This window comes from Chenopodium album, chromosome 2 (assembly GCF_948465745.1).
Source record: "Chenopodium album chromosome 2, dcCheAlbu1.1, whole genome shotgun sequence".
Classification (NCBI taxonomy): Eukaryota; Viridiplantae; Streptophyta; class Magnoliopsida; order Caryophyllales; family Amaranthaceae; genus Chenopodium; species Chenopodium album.
The window spans coordinates 1,989,965-2,007,493 of record NC_137835.1 but is presented as its reverse complement, the minus strand read 5'-3'; the positions used below and the strand labels follow the sequence as shown (position 1 = coordinate 2,007,493).

Here is a 17,529-nt window from a genome sequence, read left to right as displayed (position 1 = left end):
AGGAAATTAGAAGCTGAACTGAACTGAAGTGAATTGATTGGAGCTGAACTGGACTGAAATTAAGCTAAAGTGAACAGACCCTAAATTTAAAAATTCGCATGACATAATTTTACGGTTTATTATTTTTTTTTCAAGAAACTTTTAAAAGATATGGAGTATTATTTATTAGAATATTGACTTTATAGCATATAAAATATAAAATCATATCTTGTGGTATGACTATACGACGGATTTTATAGTATATTGTTAAAAAAAAGTATAATTTGTTGCTATATATATATTTCTCATATCACAATTTTGTGTAATATTTGACGCTCATATATAGACAAGTATAAAAATTTTGCAATATTCGAATAGTAGAGTGTTATTCTTACAAAGAATTAATAAATCTTTTATTTAGGAAAAAAGATATAAAAGCGTGAAAACTAATATTATGGAGGTGACACGTGAGTATGTAACATTTGATGTTGTATGAACCACTATTTTAGTAAAGTTCATTTTGTTTAGTTTCATTTGTTTTTTTACAATTGGATGAGTGGATTCATATAAACAAAATGGTTAAGACTTACGAAGTTACGAGCACTCCGTATGAAAATGACAAAATACAAGAGATACTCAATTTAACACACCTACATATTACAACATATTGGTAATAATACTTATGTAAAGTGTTCTCAAAAAAAAAAAAAAAAAACCTTATGTAAAGAGTAGGCAATCTAATTAATATGTTGTTGCACTCTCTCGATCAAACTAGTAGTAATTAAAAGATTAATTGTAATCTAAACATTTGTTCTTGAAATCTTTAACACTCTTAGCTTTTGACTTCACTTGTGGCAAAGAGGACAATGAACCAACCCATTTTCATTACACTTGGGACACCTTTCCTTCTCATCTCCAACTATCATCTTGCAACTCCCTCCACATTCCATACAAGGCACAAACCTTGCCCCACCACACCCTTCACATCCTTGCCAACCTAGCCCCCGCTCTACTCGTGCCGAACTCATTATCCTCCCAAGTCGCCCCGACTCGTTTAGCTCCACCACCTCCTCCGCCCCTCCTAAATATCTCCCCTTCACAAACAACCTCGGCACGGGAACGGGGCTAGGGACTCCTGCCCCTGCCCCGTCCCCGTTGCTCACTAACTCCTTCAACTCCCCTAGGAACGGGGCGTGTAACGACACGTCCCGTTCATCAAACACGACACGATGATTCTCTAGGATCATCCTAACTCGGTTACAATCCTCAAAAGTCCTCCTTACTCCACCCAACGACGTCGTATAGAGCACCACTAAGTGGGCTCCACCAGGAGGGCATATCTCGGGAAAGTCACTAAGTGGGTCCCTTTTACTCTTCATTATCTTATCAAACACAGCTTCTTTTCCTTCCTTTTCCTTCTCTAACCTGTCTCTTAATATAAATGGATTGGCCTTCAAAGACCCGCCAACCTTACTCGAAATCGGAACCGGAACCTCCAGCGACTCCGACTCGTCCCGGGTCAACCCCGACTTCCTCAACCGATTCAGCTGCTTCTTCGCTTCGTTATTCCCCGATGACTCGTCCTGAGTCGACTCAGCTTTCATCTGCTTCGTATCATCGTACTTCTTAGTCTCCAACTCCTCAAGCGTGTGAAACGAGAAGTTCTTCTGAATACCCGGGTTCGGGCCTGGATTCGGCTTCGGGTCGGGCTTCGGGTCGGCGGCTGCGGCTGGCTTCTTGAGATTTTCTTCCAACAATTCCTTGCTGACCTCCTCCCACGTGCGAGGCCCGTCAGAGGCATCCTTCTCAAACGTGTCGAGCTTCTCAAGCACGTGAGCTGGGACGTGCGAAGATTTCTTCTGATCATTTATTTGTGCGGCATTATCAAGCTTAAGCCAAGGCTCTTCAATGGCGTTGATGTCGAAAACCGCGAAACTTGATGGTGGTGGACGGTAGATATACGGGGTTGTACCATCTACTTTCTTAGATGATGCACACCCCATAATTTCTCCTCACTTAAGAAAAATTAATTATTGGAGAATTTTTGTTTTTCTTTTTGATTTTCCTTTTTTAATTAAGTTGGGAAAAGAGGGGGTTGTTATTGCATGGGAGGAGATGGTTTTATCTATAAGGGGCGACTCATGTGGGCTTAAAATGTGGCACGTGTGGGTGGTAGATGAATGGTTATAAGCTAGCCAAGTATTTCTCTTTGTTCTTATATTCTGTAATATTATACTTGCAACGTATTCCCTCCCATCCCTTAAACATTGTTCCATTATTTTTAGGGTATGTTCTCTTCAACTTATTTTCATTTCAATTCAGTTCAATTCCTAATTTTTTTATCTCATAAACAATTCATTTCAATTCTATTCAATTCAGTTCAGTTCAATTCAACTCTTATCATTTTAATTCAGTTCAGCTCAGCTCAACTCATTAAATCAGAACATGCCCTTAATATATTGATTTTAAAAATAAGAAGAATGGAACAATATTTAAGTACCTAGTTAATGTAATTCCTTTCTAATCTATTAACTATTTCATATACTAATAATAAATTATACTATAGTAGATTGTTGATATAATTTAAGATTGATGTTGATTGGAATAATCAAACAAGGGGTTTGTATTAGTGGCTATAACACCAACGTGGTAGTTATCAGAAAGGACACATCTATAATCTATCACACGTTACACATATTTATTGACATATTTGGCTAAGCTTACTTAGATAAGTGGTTCTACTAGTTTTGGTGCTTAGTGGCTTTAAATGGCTTACAAGTGTATTAAATTACACCCTCTAAAAGCGTTCATATTGTAATTTCAATACTCCGTAGATAATTAGTGACATATAATTTATTTCGGATTGACTTCATTTTTATTAGCTACTTAACCCTCAATTAAATAATTAAAAGGTAGTTCCTTAAAAAAAAAAAAAAAAAAAAAATCAAAAGGAAATTTATTTTAATGAAAATAGATCTAGCTAGCTTGAACATATACTCCCTCTATCCTTTTTTTTTGGAAAAATTAGAAAAAATATCCCAACTTTCATGAATTTTGCTACAATAATCCCAACTTTAGATTATTCTGGAATAATCCGAACTTTGGGGGTTATTTTTTTTCTTCAATCCCAAATACCGGTTACCGGTTAAATGGGTTTTTTTGTTTTTTTTTTTGTTAAAGTGACACGTGTCACAATTTCAGTGATTAAAAAAATAATAAAAATAAACCAAATTAAAAATAAAAAATAAACCCAGCCAAACCCCTCCCAATTCCGGCCACGACCATCACAATCCCAACAACCACCCCCTCGCCGCCGATTCCCCCTCCCCCTTCGCCGCCGATTCCCCTTCCCCCTTCGCCGCCGATTCCCTTTCCCCCTCGTATTCTCGTTTTCCGGCGACACTCGAAAACCCATGAAACTTCTTCCTCCACTCGAAACCCCCTTAAAACCACCTCCCCCACTCTCTAAAATCACCTAAAACGCCTCCCCCACCATTGAAAACCTAGCTGCAAGGGTTTCGGGTGGTGGGAGGAGCGATCTGAGATTTTTGAAAGTGGGGATGGGGCACTACAAAAATTTGGCCTTTTAGCAACAGGTGAAATCCGTTGCTAATTGCTAAAAATCCGTCGCTGGACATAGCTAGCTACGGATTTATCAACGGAATCACTCCGTTGGTAAAAACCTTGTCGCTAAATGAATTTAGAGACGGAAAAAAAAATCCGTCGCTGGATTTAGCAACGAAAAAAATAAATCCGTCGCTAGATTCAGCAACGGAAAAAAAAAATATGTTGCTAGATTTAGCAACGGAAAAAATGTTTTGAATCGAAAAAAAAGCTGCTATTTGGGTCGACCTCACTCGGGTCAACCCGACTCGGCTTTCCATGTAACGCTCCTTGAATATCCAATCGCAATATTACTGTTAGTAGGAGTCGAACTCGTGACCTCAATGTCAAATATTGATACTCTTACCAACTATACCAAATATTATTTGTTTACTTTTACGCACATAATTGATAATAAATGAAAGAAATATTAGAGACGGATTTGAAAATCCGTTTCTAGTTTAGAGATGAATTTAACTTACATAATTCGTCTCTAATGTAATATTTTAAATAATTAGTTTAAAAAATTATCTAGAGACGGAATAAAAAATCCGTTGCTCATATTAGCAACGGAAAAAAAAAATTCCGTCTCTAATTTAGAAACAGATAAAATTCCGTCGCTAGAATTTCGTTTCTATATGGACATTTTTTTGTAGTGGGGTTTCGTGGTGGTTTCGTGGGGGAATGGGAGGGGGTTTTGGGGAGGGGGGAAAGCGGCGGTCCGGTGAGGGAGGGTGAGCTGCAACGGTCCATCGAAGGCAGTGTATGGCCGGTGAGGGAAGTAGCGGCAAAGGCGGCGTACGCGGCGGTGGTTTCGTGGGGAATGGGGATGGTGGAAGGGGTGTTGGGGTGGTGGTTTCGTGGGGAATGGGGTGTTTTGGTGAGGGAGGAAGATGGCGACGCGGCGGAGATTGGTTCACCGGCGATAAAGGGGCGGCAGGTTAGGCAGTGGGTGGTGGTTATGGTGGATCGGCGGGGGAAGGGGAGGCTGACTAGTGGTTAGTGTTTTTCCGATTTTTTTTTTTTTTTTTTTTTTAAATTTGGACCAATCAGTGCTTGACACGTGTCAAGTGACCTGATATAATAGGTCATTGACTTTGGTTGACCGGTTAGGGATTGAAGAAAAAGAATAACCCCCAAAGTTCGGATTATTCCAGAATAATTCAAAGTTGGGATTATTGTAGCAAAATTCATGAAAGTTGGGATTATTTTTTCTAATTTTTCCTTTTTTTTTCACCTTATGATTCACCAAAATATTTAAAAATTTGTATTTTTAAAAGTGATGTATTAAAAAATGGATAAAGTATTTTAAATGAAGTTGTTGGTAGAGTTGTCAATTCGAGTATTCAAGTCGGGTTTGGGTCGAGTCAAATTAGGTTTCAGGTTAAATCAGGATCAGGTTATGTCGAGTCTATCTAGCTTCAGATCAGGTTCAGGTTCAGGTCGAGACAATTTCAATTCAAGCTATAACAGGTCGTTCACCTTTTCGGATATAGGTCGGGTTCAATTTGAGTTAAAATCAGATCGGGTTCAAATTTAGGTTCGGGTTTGGATGGGTTAGCAAGATGGTACATTTAGATTGGGTTAGTGTTGAGTCGGATTTTGGTTCAAGTTCAATTCTAATAAATATCGATTTGGCCAAGTTGAACTATATAATTACGTCTTCCATAATTTGATCAAGCATCATCAAGATTTTATTAAACTTATATACAAATAGAGAACAAAGGTATATAAGTTGAACAAAAGATTTTATTAAATCAGATTGAGGGTTTACAGAATTATACCAGTATATAAGCTGAATAAAAGGTATATAAAATTTTATTAAACCTTCCATGACTCGGGTTCATGTTTTAATTGGGTCGGGTACTAGTTCGGTTTGGATTGTTTTCGGGTCGGATTAAATCGGTTGACGGTTACATAAAGTCGGGTGTAGGTTCGGGTTCAGGTAATAAAGTATTAGATCAAATCGGTTTTCGGTTAATATCAGGTCAGGTTCAGGTCGAGTTACAGGTCACTAGTTCCACCCCATTGTTCGAGTATATGCTGGGTTCAAATCTTTTTCGATTAAGATCGGGTTCTTGGGTCGGGTTAGTTTTTTACAGCTCTAGCTATAATCCACACTTTTTGAGGAAATTTTGAGGTTTAGGGGCCTAGTGGCAAAAAATGTTGAGACCCTAGATAGGGGATATATCTCCGGGTCATATAATGCCGTTTAAAACCATATATGATCATTATATGTCGTCATAAACGTACGTGGTAGGCTTGGGTTTACGAAATTATTGCAAATTGTGAACGGGTGAAATGAACGTTTAAGGGCATATTAGGTGGTTCCACCGACCCAATTGGACTCCCAGAGGGTATTATGGACCATGGTAAACATCTCGGAAATTTTTATTTTCACCTCAAATTTACCTCAAGATTTACCATCGTGACGAAAATGATGACGATGGATAATGCTACAATGGTGACCAATTGGAGAATATCGAAGTAGAATGACTAAGAAGTGTAAAGATTGAACAAATTCAACTAATAAGGAAAGGAACAAAAGAGGAAAGATAAAATTTTGAATGGAAAAGAAAACAAAGGAGAAAGAAAGTTGATAGAGGCAAGAAAGAAGGAGAGAGAGTTAAGATAAAAGGAAGGGAAAAAAAACGTATGTTCATTTTTAAGTGCTATATATTCATATCCATATCTGTTGCATCTTACTTAGCTTGCAGTAGTGTGTAGCTAAGAATTTGTGCTCATAAAAGGATTAGCACAAAATGGATTGTGTATAAGCCTCTTTGTAATAGATCAATCATGACACAAACTTTTAAGTTCATTTTCTTTGAAGTGTTATCTTTGCACATTTAAAATAAGTGAGTTCAATAGAGTTCTAATAAATTCAATTAATTTCGAGTAAGTGAAAATCAATCAAATAAAAACACACCCAAGGGCCATTGATTGGAGTTGAACTTAACTAAACTAAATAGAGTTTAAATGAATATTTTATGAGAAGAAAATTAGAAACTGAATTGAAATTAAACTGGAGTGAACAGGCCATAAGTTTGATTATATTGATAATATTGCATATATTTATCGAATTCAAAAAATTGAAATGCAAAGATGGGAGAGAGTATTCTTAAATTATTTTAAATAAAAAAGAGGAGAGGAGAATAGGATATGGTGGATATTCATACGCCACACCAAGCCCATGGGCAAAGCCCACTCATGTCGTATGTTACAATTTCCATGACTGAGAAATTTATGGTTCACTCGTCACTCCGTATGTTACATTTTTACATAGTCCATTATCTAAGGGGCTTCATCTAATGCAACTAGCAAGTTAGAAACCAATTGATGCCTACTCTGATAGACCAGAACCACATCGGATCAATTGGGTAAGCGATTAATGCTAAATCAGCGATCTCAAGATGTCGATTTCATCTCATTTTCTATCAAAAATACACTTATGTTGAGAAAATGGCTCTTTGTCGTGTGCAGATGGGAGAGTAAGACCGTATGAGGTTAAGGTAACATTATACTATTATACTTTAGTCTGTATAACACAATATGAGAATTGAGTTGCAGCCAAAGGAGCAGGATTTATCTGCATTGCATATACACTACTTCAAACATTAATCAAGGGCTACATGTCTCGCAAAATAAAAATCACTACACGACTTGTACACTGTTCCAAAAGCTATCAAAGGCTATATCATCAAGTCTTGCAAAATGTATACCCAGATAACTCAAGAAACAAAACGGCAGTTACTGCAGTGAAACACGACTGCCACAACGTACAAACATTTGTACACCAAATTGTAATAGAGTTACCTGTTCTAAGAGGGTTACTTAGCTTCAGCCTCAGCTCAACCTTTCCTCCATTTTCTCGATAGCTTTCTCTATAGCCGGCACATTCTTATAGAAGGAAGACCACTGCTCAGCAGTTAAGCTAATTCCTGCACGTAGGACAGCATACTTATGTATATATTGAGGATGTAGAGCAATAAAAAGAGAAAGCATCCCTAAACTGTTGCATATTATCAGCACAAATACACAATGCTGAAGCTTCATGATGGCACATTATCAGCACAATGTCACAATGAAACCAATTTCCTAAGTATCATCAATGCTGTTAAGTCTTAACAAGCTTAAAACTGCTACAGAGAATTCTATTTGAATTTTCACTAGTCATCATCCCAAGTTCAAAATAACAAATATACTTTATAACAGATCAAAATCCCTTAAAATTTCAAATTAAGCATAATACCCCCCATCAAGTTTTCAAAGTCTGACTAACAGGTCTAACCCTTGATACTTTCAAAATTAAGTTAATGACCATTGAAAGCTTTTCAGTTTAAGACAAACACTCCTTGACACTTTTGAAGAAACACGAGTAAAATACGCATTTTATAGGGAAATGCAAAGGATGATGAATCTAGTAGGCAAACTGAGAACAATTTACAGAATAAAATGATAGTCTGAAGCTGAGATGCTTCATTACTCAAACTGAGCAGTTATGCACTTATACTTACATAGACAAAGTTACGTATGCCGCTGTAAACTTGCAAGGAAACACAACTCACACAGTGGCGTATCCAAGATTTAAAATCAGGCCATGCACAATTACATAAATGAATTCAGATAACACAATGAGATGAGTCTAATGCTAAATAATCATCATAAAATTCAAAGTTGCAAGATAAAACACTACATAAATACTCACACCATCCCCAAATAAAGTGCCTATTCCACAAATAATCATCATAACATTCAAAGTTGCAAGATAAAACACTACATAAATCTTCACACCATCCCCAAATTAAGTGCCTATTCTACTTTACGCGGTATTTGACATCAATATCTTAACAAAAATTATATAAAGTTGATATTGCTCCATCTGAACAACACATTATTTTTTTTGAGGAAACGCTATCTTATATTACTTTAAACGGAGGAAATAATAAATAAACTTACAGGTGATTGATAACTAGCATATTGCATTTGTATGGAGCAGTTAATTACTCCCTCCGTTTTTAAATACTTCCTTCATTTCTCCATGTGTAGAGTTTTAGGAGAAATTGGAGAAAATAATAAAATTTATTTACGTGGAGAGATTAGAGTTAGAGGAGATAATACTTCGTAAAGTATACTACTATACTACTGTATTTGCTTCAATATACTTTTTAGATTTTAATAGCTACCCACTATCTTTCAATTCCCTTATCTACATATGCTATATTTGATAAAGTCAAATTTTAAAAATAAAAAATTTAACATGATTTGAGGGGTATGCAAGTGCATAGCCTCAAGGCCCTCTATGTTAGCTACATCTTCCCCTGAACTCATAAGTTTAACACCTACAGCAGGTCCATCCGATAATATGTACAAAGTAGTATCATCTTTCCCCAAACAAATGCTTTTCACCATATTTCATCTTCCCCAAAATATATAGGAAGTTACAAATAAATCTAAGTCTGTGAGAATCTCAGAGATTTAAAAGGATGGTGTACCTAAAATGTGTTTCAAAATTTTCAACCCCAATTGCTTGGGAAGATCCAAAGGTAAAAAGAAAAAAGTTTCAACCCCAATTGCTTCAAGCTTTTCAAGTAAAAGCAACTGCTGTATCTTAAATTTTCAATTGCTCCAAATTGCTGACGACTAAAGAAAAGGGTTTAAAACTGGTTCCTATTTAAGTAATTACAAATACCTCTAATCAACTATTCAATTTTGGCAGGTATATTCATTATTGTGGAGATGGAGTTATAACAATACAAAGATTTTATACACAAACACACACATACACATGCGTGTGCGCACGCACATACACACAGCCACAAAGGTGGAGCCTGTACAACAGAACAACCACCTAGTCCAAATCAAAAGACTTGAAAGTAATTTTGGTTGCTAACCATGGAGGAGATAAATTAAAGTTGTGTGATCTCTTGACTAGAAAGTAGATATGTGATTCTCTCAAGAGCATGAGATCTGGGTTTTCTTTGGAGGTGATGCAGAGCTATGAGTGGACTCACTAAAGGTATAGTAAGTAGTAACCAGAACATATAATTGCAAAACACAAGAAGAATAGCTTGGCAACAGTTCAACCAACAATTCAACCATAGGCCAATGGAGAGGCAGCATAAGCTGTACCCAATATGCTGCCCACATTACATAAGGAACAGAAGTACTCATTCATGTCCATCCAATACTTGACTAAAATTCAGCATAAACATCAAAATTCACATATTACACTTGTCAACTTGCATGCTAAAAAATTCAGAAAGTAACAAAGGCAACATTACATTCAAGTTTGAGTGAAAGGATTTCCTTAATTCAACCCCAATCATATCCACACCAGACTACATTAGCATACCTCAAATCCATCATAAATCTATATGGAATAGCGACCCTGAATGTGATATATGTACTGACACAAATATATACGAAGTAGTAAACTCTCATAAACGGCTTAATAGAGCACTAATTTACCTCAGAAAAATCTTAACAGAGCATTCACATATTCCAGTCTTATTCTATTAATTCCATTGTTGATAAAGATTTACAATAGCATTTGAACTATAGGCTTTGGCACACACACACACTAAAAAATGTCTAGTTAAGCACCATGTCATTTGCCTTTAAAAAACTGAAAAACTTATCAGAATATAGGTACAAGCTACATTTATTCTACTCTTGTTTCCATCTCAAGTATCCGCATCTCATAACAATATTTAGACATTGCTATAGACACTCGACAGAGTCGCCACATCCTTTCGGACCAAAAAATGAAATTAATTTTAGCACATTGGCAGATTCCCCAGCCCAACACAAGTAGGATACAAAACCCTAACATAATACTTGTTCACCAAAACAATCGATTTGATCCTCCTCGATAATCAATTACAAACATAATGATAATCTGTAATGTGTTCTCTCAAATTATGCACTATAGATTAAAAACATGGAAATATGCAAAACATAGAATGACATTGAATTTCACAATTTGACAGCAATACCTTTGGATGTAGGGAGAAATTTTCCATCTTTCTTGTAATACTCCCTAATTGACACCAATGTCTTTCCTTTAAAATCCTGAATCGTCACTCTTCTCTTCTCCGACAACTGCATAAACAATTCATCCAATCAAACCCATTGTAATTTGTAATCCTATCCACCAATTAACAATTTCACAAACCAAATAAACAAAACACTTAGTAGAAATTAAAAACATTACAATCAAAATTCACACAAAACCCTCAAATTAGGGTTTATGAAAATTAAAAAATCATTTCAAAGAATTAAACTTTTTTCAAATAATTACAGCAAAATCAATCAAAAAACTTACACGACAGATGATGAGATCGCCATCATCATCATACTCTTTGCCATCAGAACATCTCTTATTACTTTCTTCTTCTTCTTCCTCCTCTTCCTCTTCTTCCTGTTCTGCTTCATCAGCGGCGCCTTGAACGGCGTCGTTTTGTTGCTGTTGTTCATGAAGAAAAGATTCGACAATTTGACGGACAAACTTCTTGGAAGAAGATTCGGAGAGATCGATGCCGAGCTTTTCGCCGGCGAGAGTACGAACATTGTACTCAGTCATCTTTTGCATGTCGGCAGTTCGAAGGATTTCCAGCACTGTTTCTTGCACCTTCTCCTTTGTTGCGGCGTCCATTTTCCACAGTTTTTTCTGTGTCTGAATTTACTCCTGTTTTAGGCTAGGCAGCTCTGTTGCTGTTCTCAAAGTCTGAAAATTTGATGAAAGTTTCTTCCTTTTTATGGATTAATGACGGATGAGGTGGACTTTCTTTTTAAAGATTTTTAACGTTTTGGTCACTTAAATTCTAGGGCATCCTGATAGTATTATTACAAGACAATATGATAATCATTCTCAAAAGCTAGCTCAAGAAGAAGAGTCTTGATGAAAGCCCATCGTCTTATATAAATCTCATGTTAGTCCCTTACATGACCGATGTGCGACTCAAGTCCCATACTTTATAGTGAATCGTAATAGGTGGTCCTAACTCATAAACTTTATTAAACGAATCATGTTTTGTATCATGTCAGGTCAACTTTATTTTTTCTTTTAATATTGTCATGTCAACGATACAATTACAGTTCAATCTAACAAAATTCATACAACTTTTTGGTAAACAACAAGCATGCTCTATTAAAAAAGGGTTCAATTCCTTAATTGTATGTAATTGAATTTAACTAATTGAACTTGTTTTGTACATACTTTTTGATGAAAACAAGATTAGATTTCAGGTCGTGATACAACCTCCTAAAATTTAACTAACTAATCTAGTTGACATCCACGAGTCCACGACACACATATTTGATATTTATCTTTTATTACGAGCATCCCGTCTATAATGCACAACCCCCAAAAAAGTGAACTGCTAAACGTCGCTTCCATTTTACTTACTAACGCTCCCTTTTTTACATGGAAGGACGACATTGCCCTTTGTGTCTTTATAGCAAATTAAGGAAGGGTAGTTTTGCCATATCATATAATTGGGGTAGATTTGTCATTTCAGTCACTTTTTCTTAAAATGTGGCTAATTAATCAGTCAAATAAATTTGATTTTCCTCCTTAATAATTTACCAAAAATGAAATTCTCCAAAATGAACCAGATGGACTAATTTAGCTAGAGCTCTCCATGACCCCATTTCATCTGCAAAAAATCGATAAGAGTTAGTTTGAGAAATAATTATTTTTGTGAACTTTCCTACATTTCTAAGCCATTGATTCTCAGTCGAAGTAGCTCTTTAATGGCTGAGGATTTTCCATCCACCTAAAATTCATCATGATTCTCTCACCTTCCTCATTTTCCCAGGCAAGTTCTCCCACTCTTAATTTTCAATCATCTTCCCAATCCTTCATTTTTTTTTTTTTTTTTTTTTTTTTTTTTTTTTTTTTTCTATTTTGTGCATCGCTTTGCTTGTAAATTTTAGGGGATTTAAGCTATAAATTGTCAATTTTGATTAACATTTGCAATTGGGGTTTGTGTATTTTTTTTTATTGAACTTCAATTTTTGAACTCCTTACTTTGAATTGGGCATGACTTTTTTTTGACAATGTATTGTATTTCCCTTCTCTACAGATTTTATTTGGTTGGAAATTAATGGGTTAGGGTTTATATTTAGCCAAATTGAGTTAATTTGCAATCAACATTATCGTTACCTATTTGTAATTGGTAAAGCATATATGGTTCTGGCTATTTGTACAGTTTTGCTGAATTTATCCCACCATATTTGAATTTATTTGGGGATTTAGGTAGTTGGAGAAGATGTTGATTGGGATTTCTGTGTATCAAAATTCTGAGATGGGAACAATACGTTTTGCAGGCAATGCCACAATTCTTTTATAAAGAAATGCAATTGAAGCAACATTGTGTTTCGGCGATTTTTCATAGTCAAGAGAACAGGTTCTTGATCAGACAGGCTTTGACAAACCTTGCTCCAACATCACTGTCTTTCTATGAGAGGAGGTGTGTAATGCTGCAAACTAATCTAAATTTAAATGAAGAATTTCTCAATTACTTCACTTATATGAAGTTTTATGGTTGTCGTTAAGTCCTGCATTTCACATGACATCAGTGTGGCTGCTGTTGTTCACTCTTCCTCTTGCTCGTGTGGAATATGTGTCGTTTATTGAGAGTAGATTTTATTGTTATTTCAATCATAATATATGGCTTTGGGTGTGTTGAGGTTTGGTAGATTGATTTTTTGGCATGTTGATGGGAGAGCAATTGGCTAATGGTTATTGAAATTGTGCTGCTCTCAAAGGTATGAGATGTTCTAGGGAAGTATACGTGATGAGGCTGTTGGTAACACCTCTTAATATGTAAAGTATAATTTTTTGTGTTTGGTTTAGTTTCCCTGTGTGAAGAGTCAAAGTTCTTGTATTTGCTGAAGTTACCATTTTATTCCAAGATATACTTTGTGTTCTGTTTAGACTTATGATTGCTCTAACCCCCTGTTTACTTGAGGCAAAAGCTCTCTGTGTCCATGTTGTAGTTCCTCTTTTGTGATTGTTATGTTTGTTATAACAAGTCAATCATATATCAACACACCTTCTAATCTGCAAAATTGTGGACTATTTGATTATTCAGCCAATTTCGTGAGGTGGTTGATGGTTGAGAGCAGTTCTGCAGTTCTTAAAAAGTTTCCATATATGATTGCCTTGTCCTTCACCAACAAATACCTTGTGGTTGATGGTTGAGAACAGTTCTCCAGTCCTTGTAAAGTTTCCATGTATGATTACCTTTTAAAACTGGTTGTACTTGTTTTTAATCTATTTTTTTCTCCGATGAGTCCGATCATCCTGAGACCCTGGTGTGTTAATTCACTGAATTTTAAGAGTCCTTAGTCCTTACCATTTTCTCAAAATTGAAAGTTTCCTAGTAAAAGTGAATTCCAGTGCTCTCTGGTGTGTTGCTGTGAGTTTCTTCAGTTAAAGTGATTCCCAGTGGTTTAGGGTTTGTGCAGTTGATAGAATTAGTCCATAAGCCTTTTGATTGCCTTCTGTTATTTGTTGATGAAAGACTAAGCTGCTATTAAAGTGACTACCTCAAACAAAAAAGATTGACTTGATCTTTCGTGTGAAGTTTTGATTCCTTATATTCTTTTGTGTCGGTAGTTTGAATATCATCTCGTTCTATTTCTCAAATTTCTTTGCTATTAGAAGCCTGTGCTAGATGACTAGAACTAGAAAATATAATTTTTAGGATACCACATCTCCCTATCTATGACTTTTTTATTTTATTTTAAATACTCTGGCATTCATATTCATTTGGTGTCTAAACTAAGCAAACAACCTTTGTTCCCCTCTCTTTCTGCTGAGCAGTTTTTGTAGGGGAAGACATTGTTGGAAAGTCAAATTTGCTTTAGATACTGGAGGATTCCCCAGTAATGGTGGTCAGGAAAATGATATCAACGAGGACTCCTCTGGTCTTGGCCAAACACGGCTTAGTAGAATTGTGATTGCAGGTGGGAGGCAGCTGCTAGGAAAGTTGAATTCGGCTAGAAAGAATTTCCCCATGAAGGTTTTTCTTTTATTGCTAGGATTCTACACCGCAAATGCACTAGCTACAATACTTGGTCAGACAGGTGATTGGGATGTATTGGTTGCAGGTATTGTAGTTGCTGCTATCGAGGGTATAGGTATGCTAATGTACAAAAAAACTGCATTATCAAGTGGGAGGCTACAACCTTTAGTTGTGTTGATCAATTATTGGAAAGCCGGTGTTTGCTTAGGTCTTTTTGTAGATGCTTTCAAATTGGGTAGCTAAAAGTTCTCATTCATTCAACTCTATATAAGAAAAATGTAATCTGTACAATGTATCATCTCCGCATGTCTATACATCTCTCTCAATTTCTTTATTTGATGCTAGCAAGCAATTTAGAATATTTATATGCTACAGACTTATGGAGTATAATGGTACTCGTATTTATTTTGTAAATTGTCGATTGAATTCAGCTAAAAGTTGCTATTAGGTGAAGCCGTGAAGACTGAAGAGAACTGAACCATAGTGGAACTTCTAACCAACTCTGATTTATTTTGTTTTCTTTGGAAATACAGAGTAACCTTTAGCCAACTCTGATTGGCTTCTTATGGCCTTTGCTCATTTTCATGAACCTTCTTCCAACCTCGACGACAAAAACTCAAAATGTAATGTAAAAAAAGCAATTTAGGGACTTTATATTCATCAAGGGAACATATCTAGGGCAACTTACAAGTTTTCTCCAAAGGGGAGGTTTACGCTATAAAGTTCTATACATTTGCATTGGCAATTTACAAAATTTAACCAGTGGCTGTCACCCCTAGACACATTTATAGGTGAACTTGAAAGCATCACTTTTGCAAGCACAACTCTGGATCACAGGGTCGATTTGATAACGAATTTTCACCCCTTGAATTGCTTTCTATTCTTTCCTTTCTTCCTGTGAACAGCAAAAGGAATTGTTAGAGCCAGATTTCAAGGCAATGTGATAGCAAAACAAAAGCTAATGGCAGAGGGCATACTTTGACTCAGAGTCATCAAAATCATCCATGGAAGCTTGCCTTTTCCCCCCTCCAAAGGCAACCTCATCCATGCTCTGACCTCGTCGCCTGTAGTTGCCACCAGACGCAAGAAAACCAGGACAAGGCCTATAAGCCTTTATTGGCCACCAACCAAAGCCTGGGATTGTAGCAATTCCACCTTGAATACGCCCCTCGCCATTGCAGCCACTTTCTATCTCATCTTTACCACAACCTTTACAACCACTACACATAAACAATGACAATGCCAATGTCAATCAGGAGGAAAAAAAATGAACTAGAGCCCCTTGGTCCCCTTCTACTGGAAACTGAGTATGTACTATGCAACAACAATAACTGATCCTAAGCAGGATTGGAAAGCTTGTTTCCGACTGTAAGAAGCAAATGATATCCTTTTTCTTTTAACAAATTAAAGATGTCAAAAAGGTTCAGATTGAGTCAATAATGGTGCATCCGCCTGCACGAACCATTGATTGTTTGGTAGCCGATTATATATACTCCGTAACAATAATAAGTTAATAACATAACTAAACTTAAGTGTAATTCGACAAACACGGTAACATTTAACATCCACTATGATGCAATCTCAATAGCAGTAATGACTGTTCTTTATCTAAACATAATTGCTTGCATAGCCAAACCCCAATACATAATTGATTAAAACTAAAATTGTTACTCAAAAGTAAAAACCATAATTTGCAACCCAAATTCCTAATTTCCTTAAATAATCTCAAAATTTGATCATAAATGAGAAAAATATGATACTCAAAGTATAATTACTCAAATATAATCAGTAATTTAATGATAAGAAAATAGTATAACAACCATACTTAGCAGAGAAAAAAGAAGACAGAAGATGAAAGTACCTGAAATTTGAAGGAAGAGAATCAGAATCAGAATCAGAATCATTGGTAGAAGGAAGAGGTGAATCTTGCTGTTCAACAACTGATGAAGAGGAGGTTGAAGATGAAACAGTTATTAAAGTGCCAAATCTCTGCTGCTGCTGTTGATAGGGAGATTTCAAGTGTAAGAATTGGGGAGATGAATTGTTAAAAGGGTGATGACAGAAGAAGAGGGATGGAGATGGTGTTGAAGTTGCAACTGCCTTCATGTTTCTCCTCCTTTACCAGTCTCTCTCTCCTCTTTCTTTCGGTCTCTTTTACTGGTCGAGTGGTCGAGGATTAAGATCAGCTGAGGGGATAACAAACCTTCAGTTCTACCTTGGGCAGTCGGATTCAGAGTCCAATGTTCTAACAAGTAACAATTAGACTACGACTTTTTCTATGACCCTAGTAACGCTCAGATATTGGTGTATTAAATAAGCTTAGTTGGTTAAAAACTTAAAATGTTAAAATATGATGAATTGATAATGCCCAAATCCCGATATTTCATTCCAATTCTTGTCTACACCATTTGCTACTATTGACTTTTTATTAGAAAAAAAAAAATGTACATATCGTTACGTATACACATTATACAGTTAAATTTATGCTTTGAAAAAATCTTCACCTAGACTATAGAAGGATCTATCTACTTTATGCAACAAAATTGCAACCTTAAAAGTTGTTAGCATGTTCCTGTCGGCGTAACATTCTTCCGAATTAGCAGCACCAAATAGCTGTAAGCCCAAAACCATCACCACAACCCTTAACAACCACCCACCCTCCCTCCACCCTATCCCATTAATCCTACTCCAACAAACCACAGCCACGGACCCACCCCGGTCAATCATCCCCATCTACAAAGAATTCAAGCTCGTCTAGGGATGTGTAGATTTTATCGAAGATAAGATAGTGTAGTGACAAGGCATAGGAGCATGGAGTATACTTTCTCGAAGCAAAATAGTGATTCATCCATCAAGCCTGCTAGAATTTATTTCCAATACTCTTAAATGACTCCAATGCATCAGCCAAGGC

The 17,529-nt window shown here is 36.2% G+C and overlaps 4 protein-coding genes across 4 annotated transcripts; 1 reads left to right on the top strand and 3 right to left on the bottom strand.

Moving 5' to 3' along the window:
• Nucleotides 1–546: 546 nt before the first annotated feature.
• Nucleotides 547–2,114, bottom strand: LOC145592565 (uncharacterized protein At3g28850-like). Its single transcript, XM_081649068.1, has one exon. The coding sequence runs from the start codon at nucleotides 1,980–1,982 to the stop codon at nucleotides 825–827; it is 1,158 nt and encodes a 385-aa protein (XP_081505194.1). The 5' UTR covers nucleotides 1,983–2,114; the 3' UTR covers nucleotides 547–824.
• A 4,975-nt stretch (nucleotides 2,115–7,089) lies between these two features.
• Nucleotides 7,090–11,452, bottom strand: LOC145579172 (RNA polymerase II transcriptional coactivator KELP-like). Its single transcript, XM_081636432.1, has 3 exons — nucleotides 10,910–11,452; nucleotides 10,581–10,686; nucleotides 7,090–7,523 (listed from the first exon to the last, which is right to left on the bottom strand). Exons 1-3 carry the CDS (start codon nucleotides 11,237–11,239, stop codon nucleotides 7,429–7,431), a joined length of 531 nt encoding a protein of 176 aa, XP_081492558.1. The 5' UTR covers nucleotides 11,240–11,452; the 3' UTR covers nucleotides 7,090–7,428.
• Nucleotides 11,453–12,177: 725 nt separating this feature from the next.
• Nucleotides 12,178–15,046, top strand: LOC145592545 (ycf20-like protein). Its single transcript, XM_081649047.1, has 3 exons — nucleotides 12,178–12,404; nucleotides 12,916–13,058; nucleotides 14,417–15,046. Exons 1-3 carry the CDS (start codon nucleotides 12,375–12,377, stop codon nucleotides 14,859–14,861), a joined length of 618 nt encoding a protein of 205 aa, XP_081505173.1. The 5' UTR covers nucleotides 12,178–12,374; the 3' UTR covers nucleotides 14,862–15,046.
• A 196-nt stretch (nucleotides 15,047–15,242) lies between these two features.
• Nucleotides 15,243–16,851, bottom strand: LOC145592555 (uncharacterized). Its single transcript, XM_081649057.1, has 3 exons — nucleotides 16,480–16,851; nucleotides 15,596–15,838; nucleotides 15,243–15,513 (listed from the first exon to the last, which is right to left on the bottom strand). Exons 1-3 carry the CDS (start codon nucleotides 16,722–16,724, stop codon nucleotides 15,477–15,479), a joined length of 525 nt encoding a protein of 174 aa, XP_081505183.1. The 5' UTR covers nucleotides 16,725–16,851; the 3' UTR covers nucleotides 15,243–15,476.
• Nucleotides 16,852–17,529: the final 678 nt, after the last annotated feature.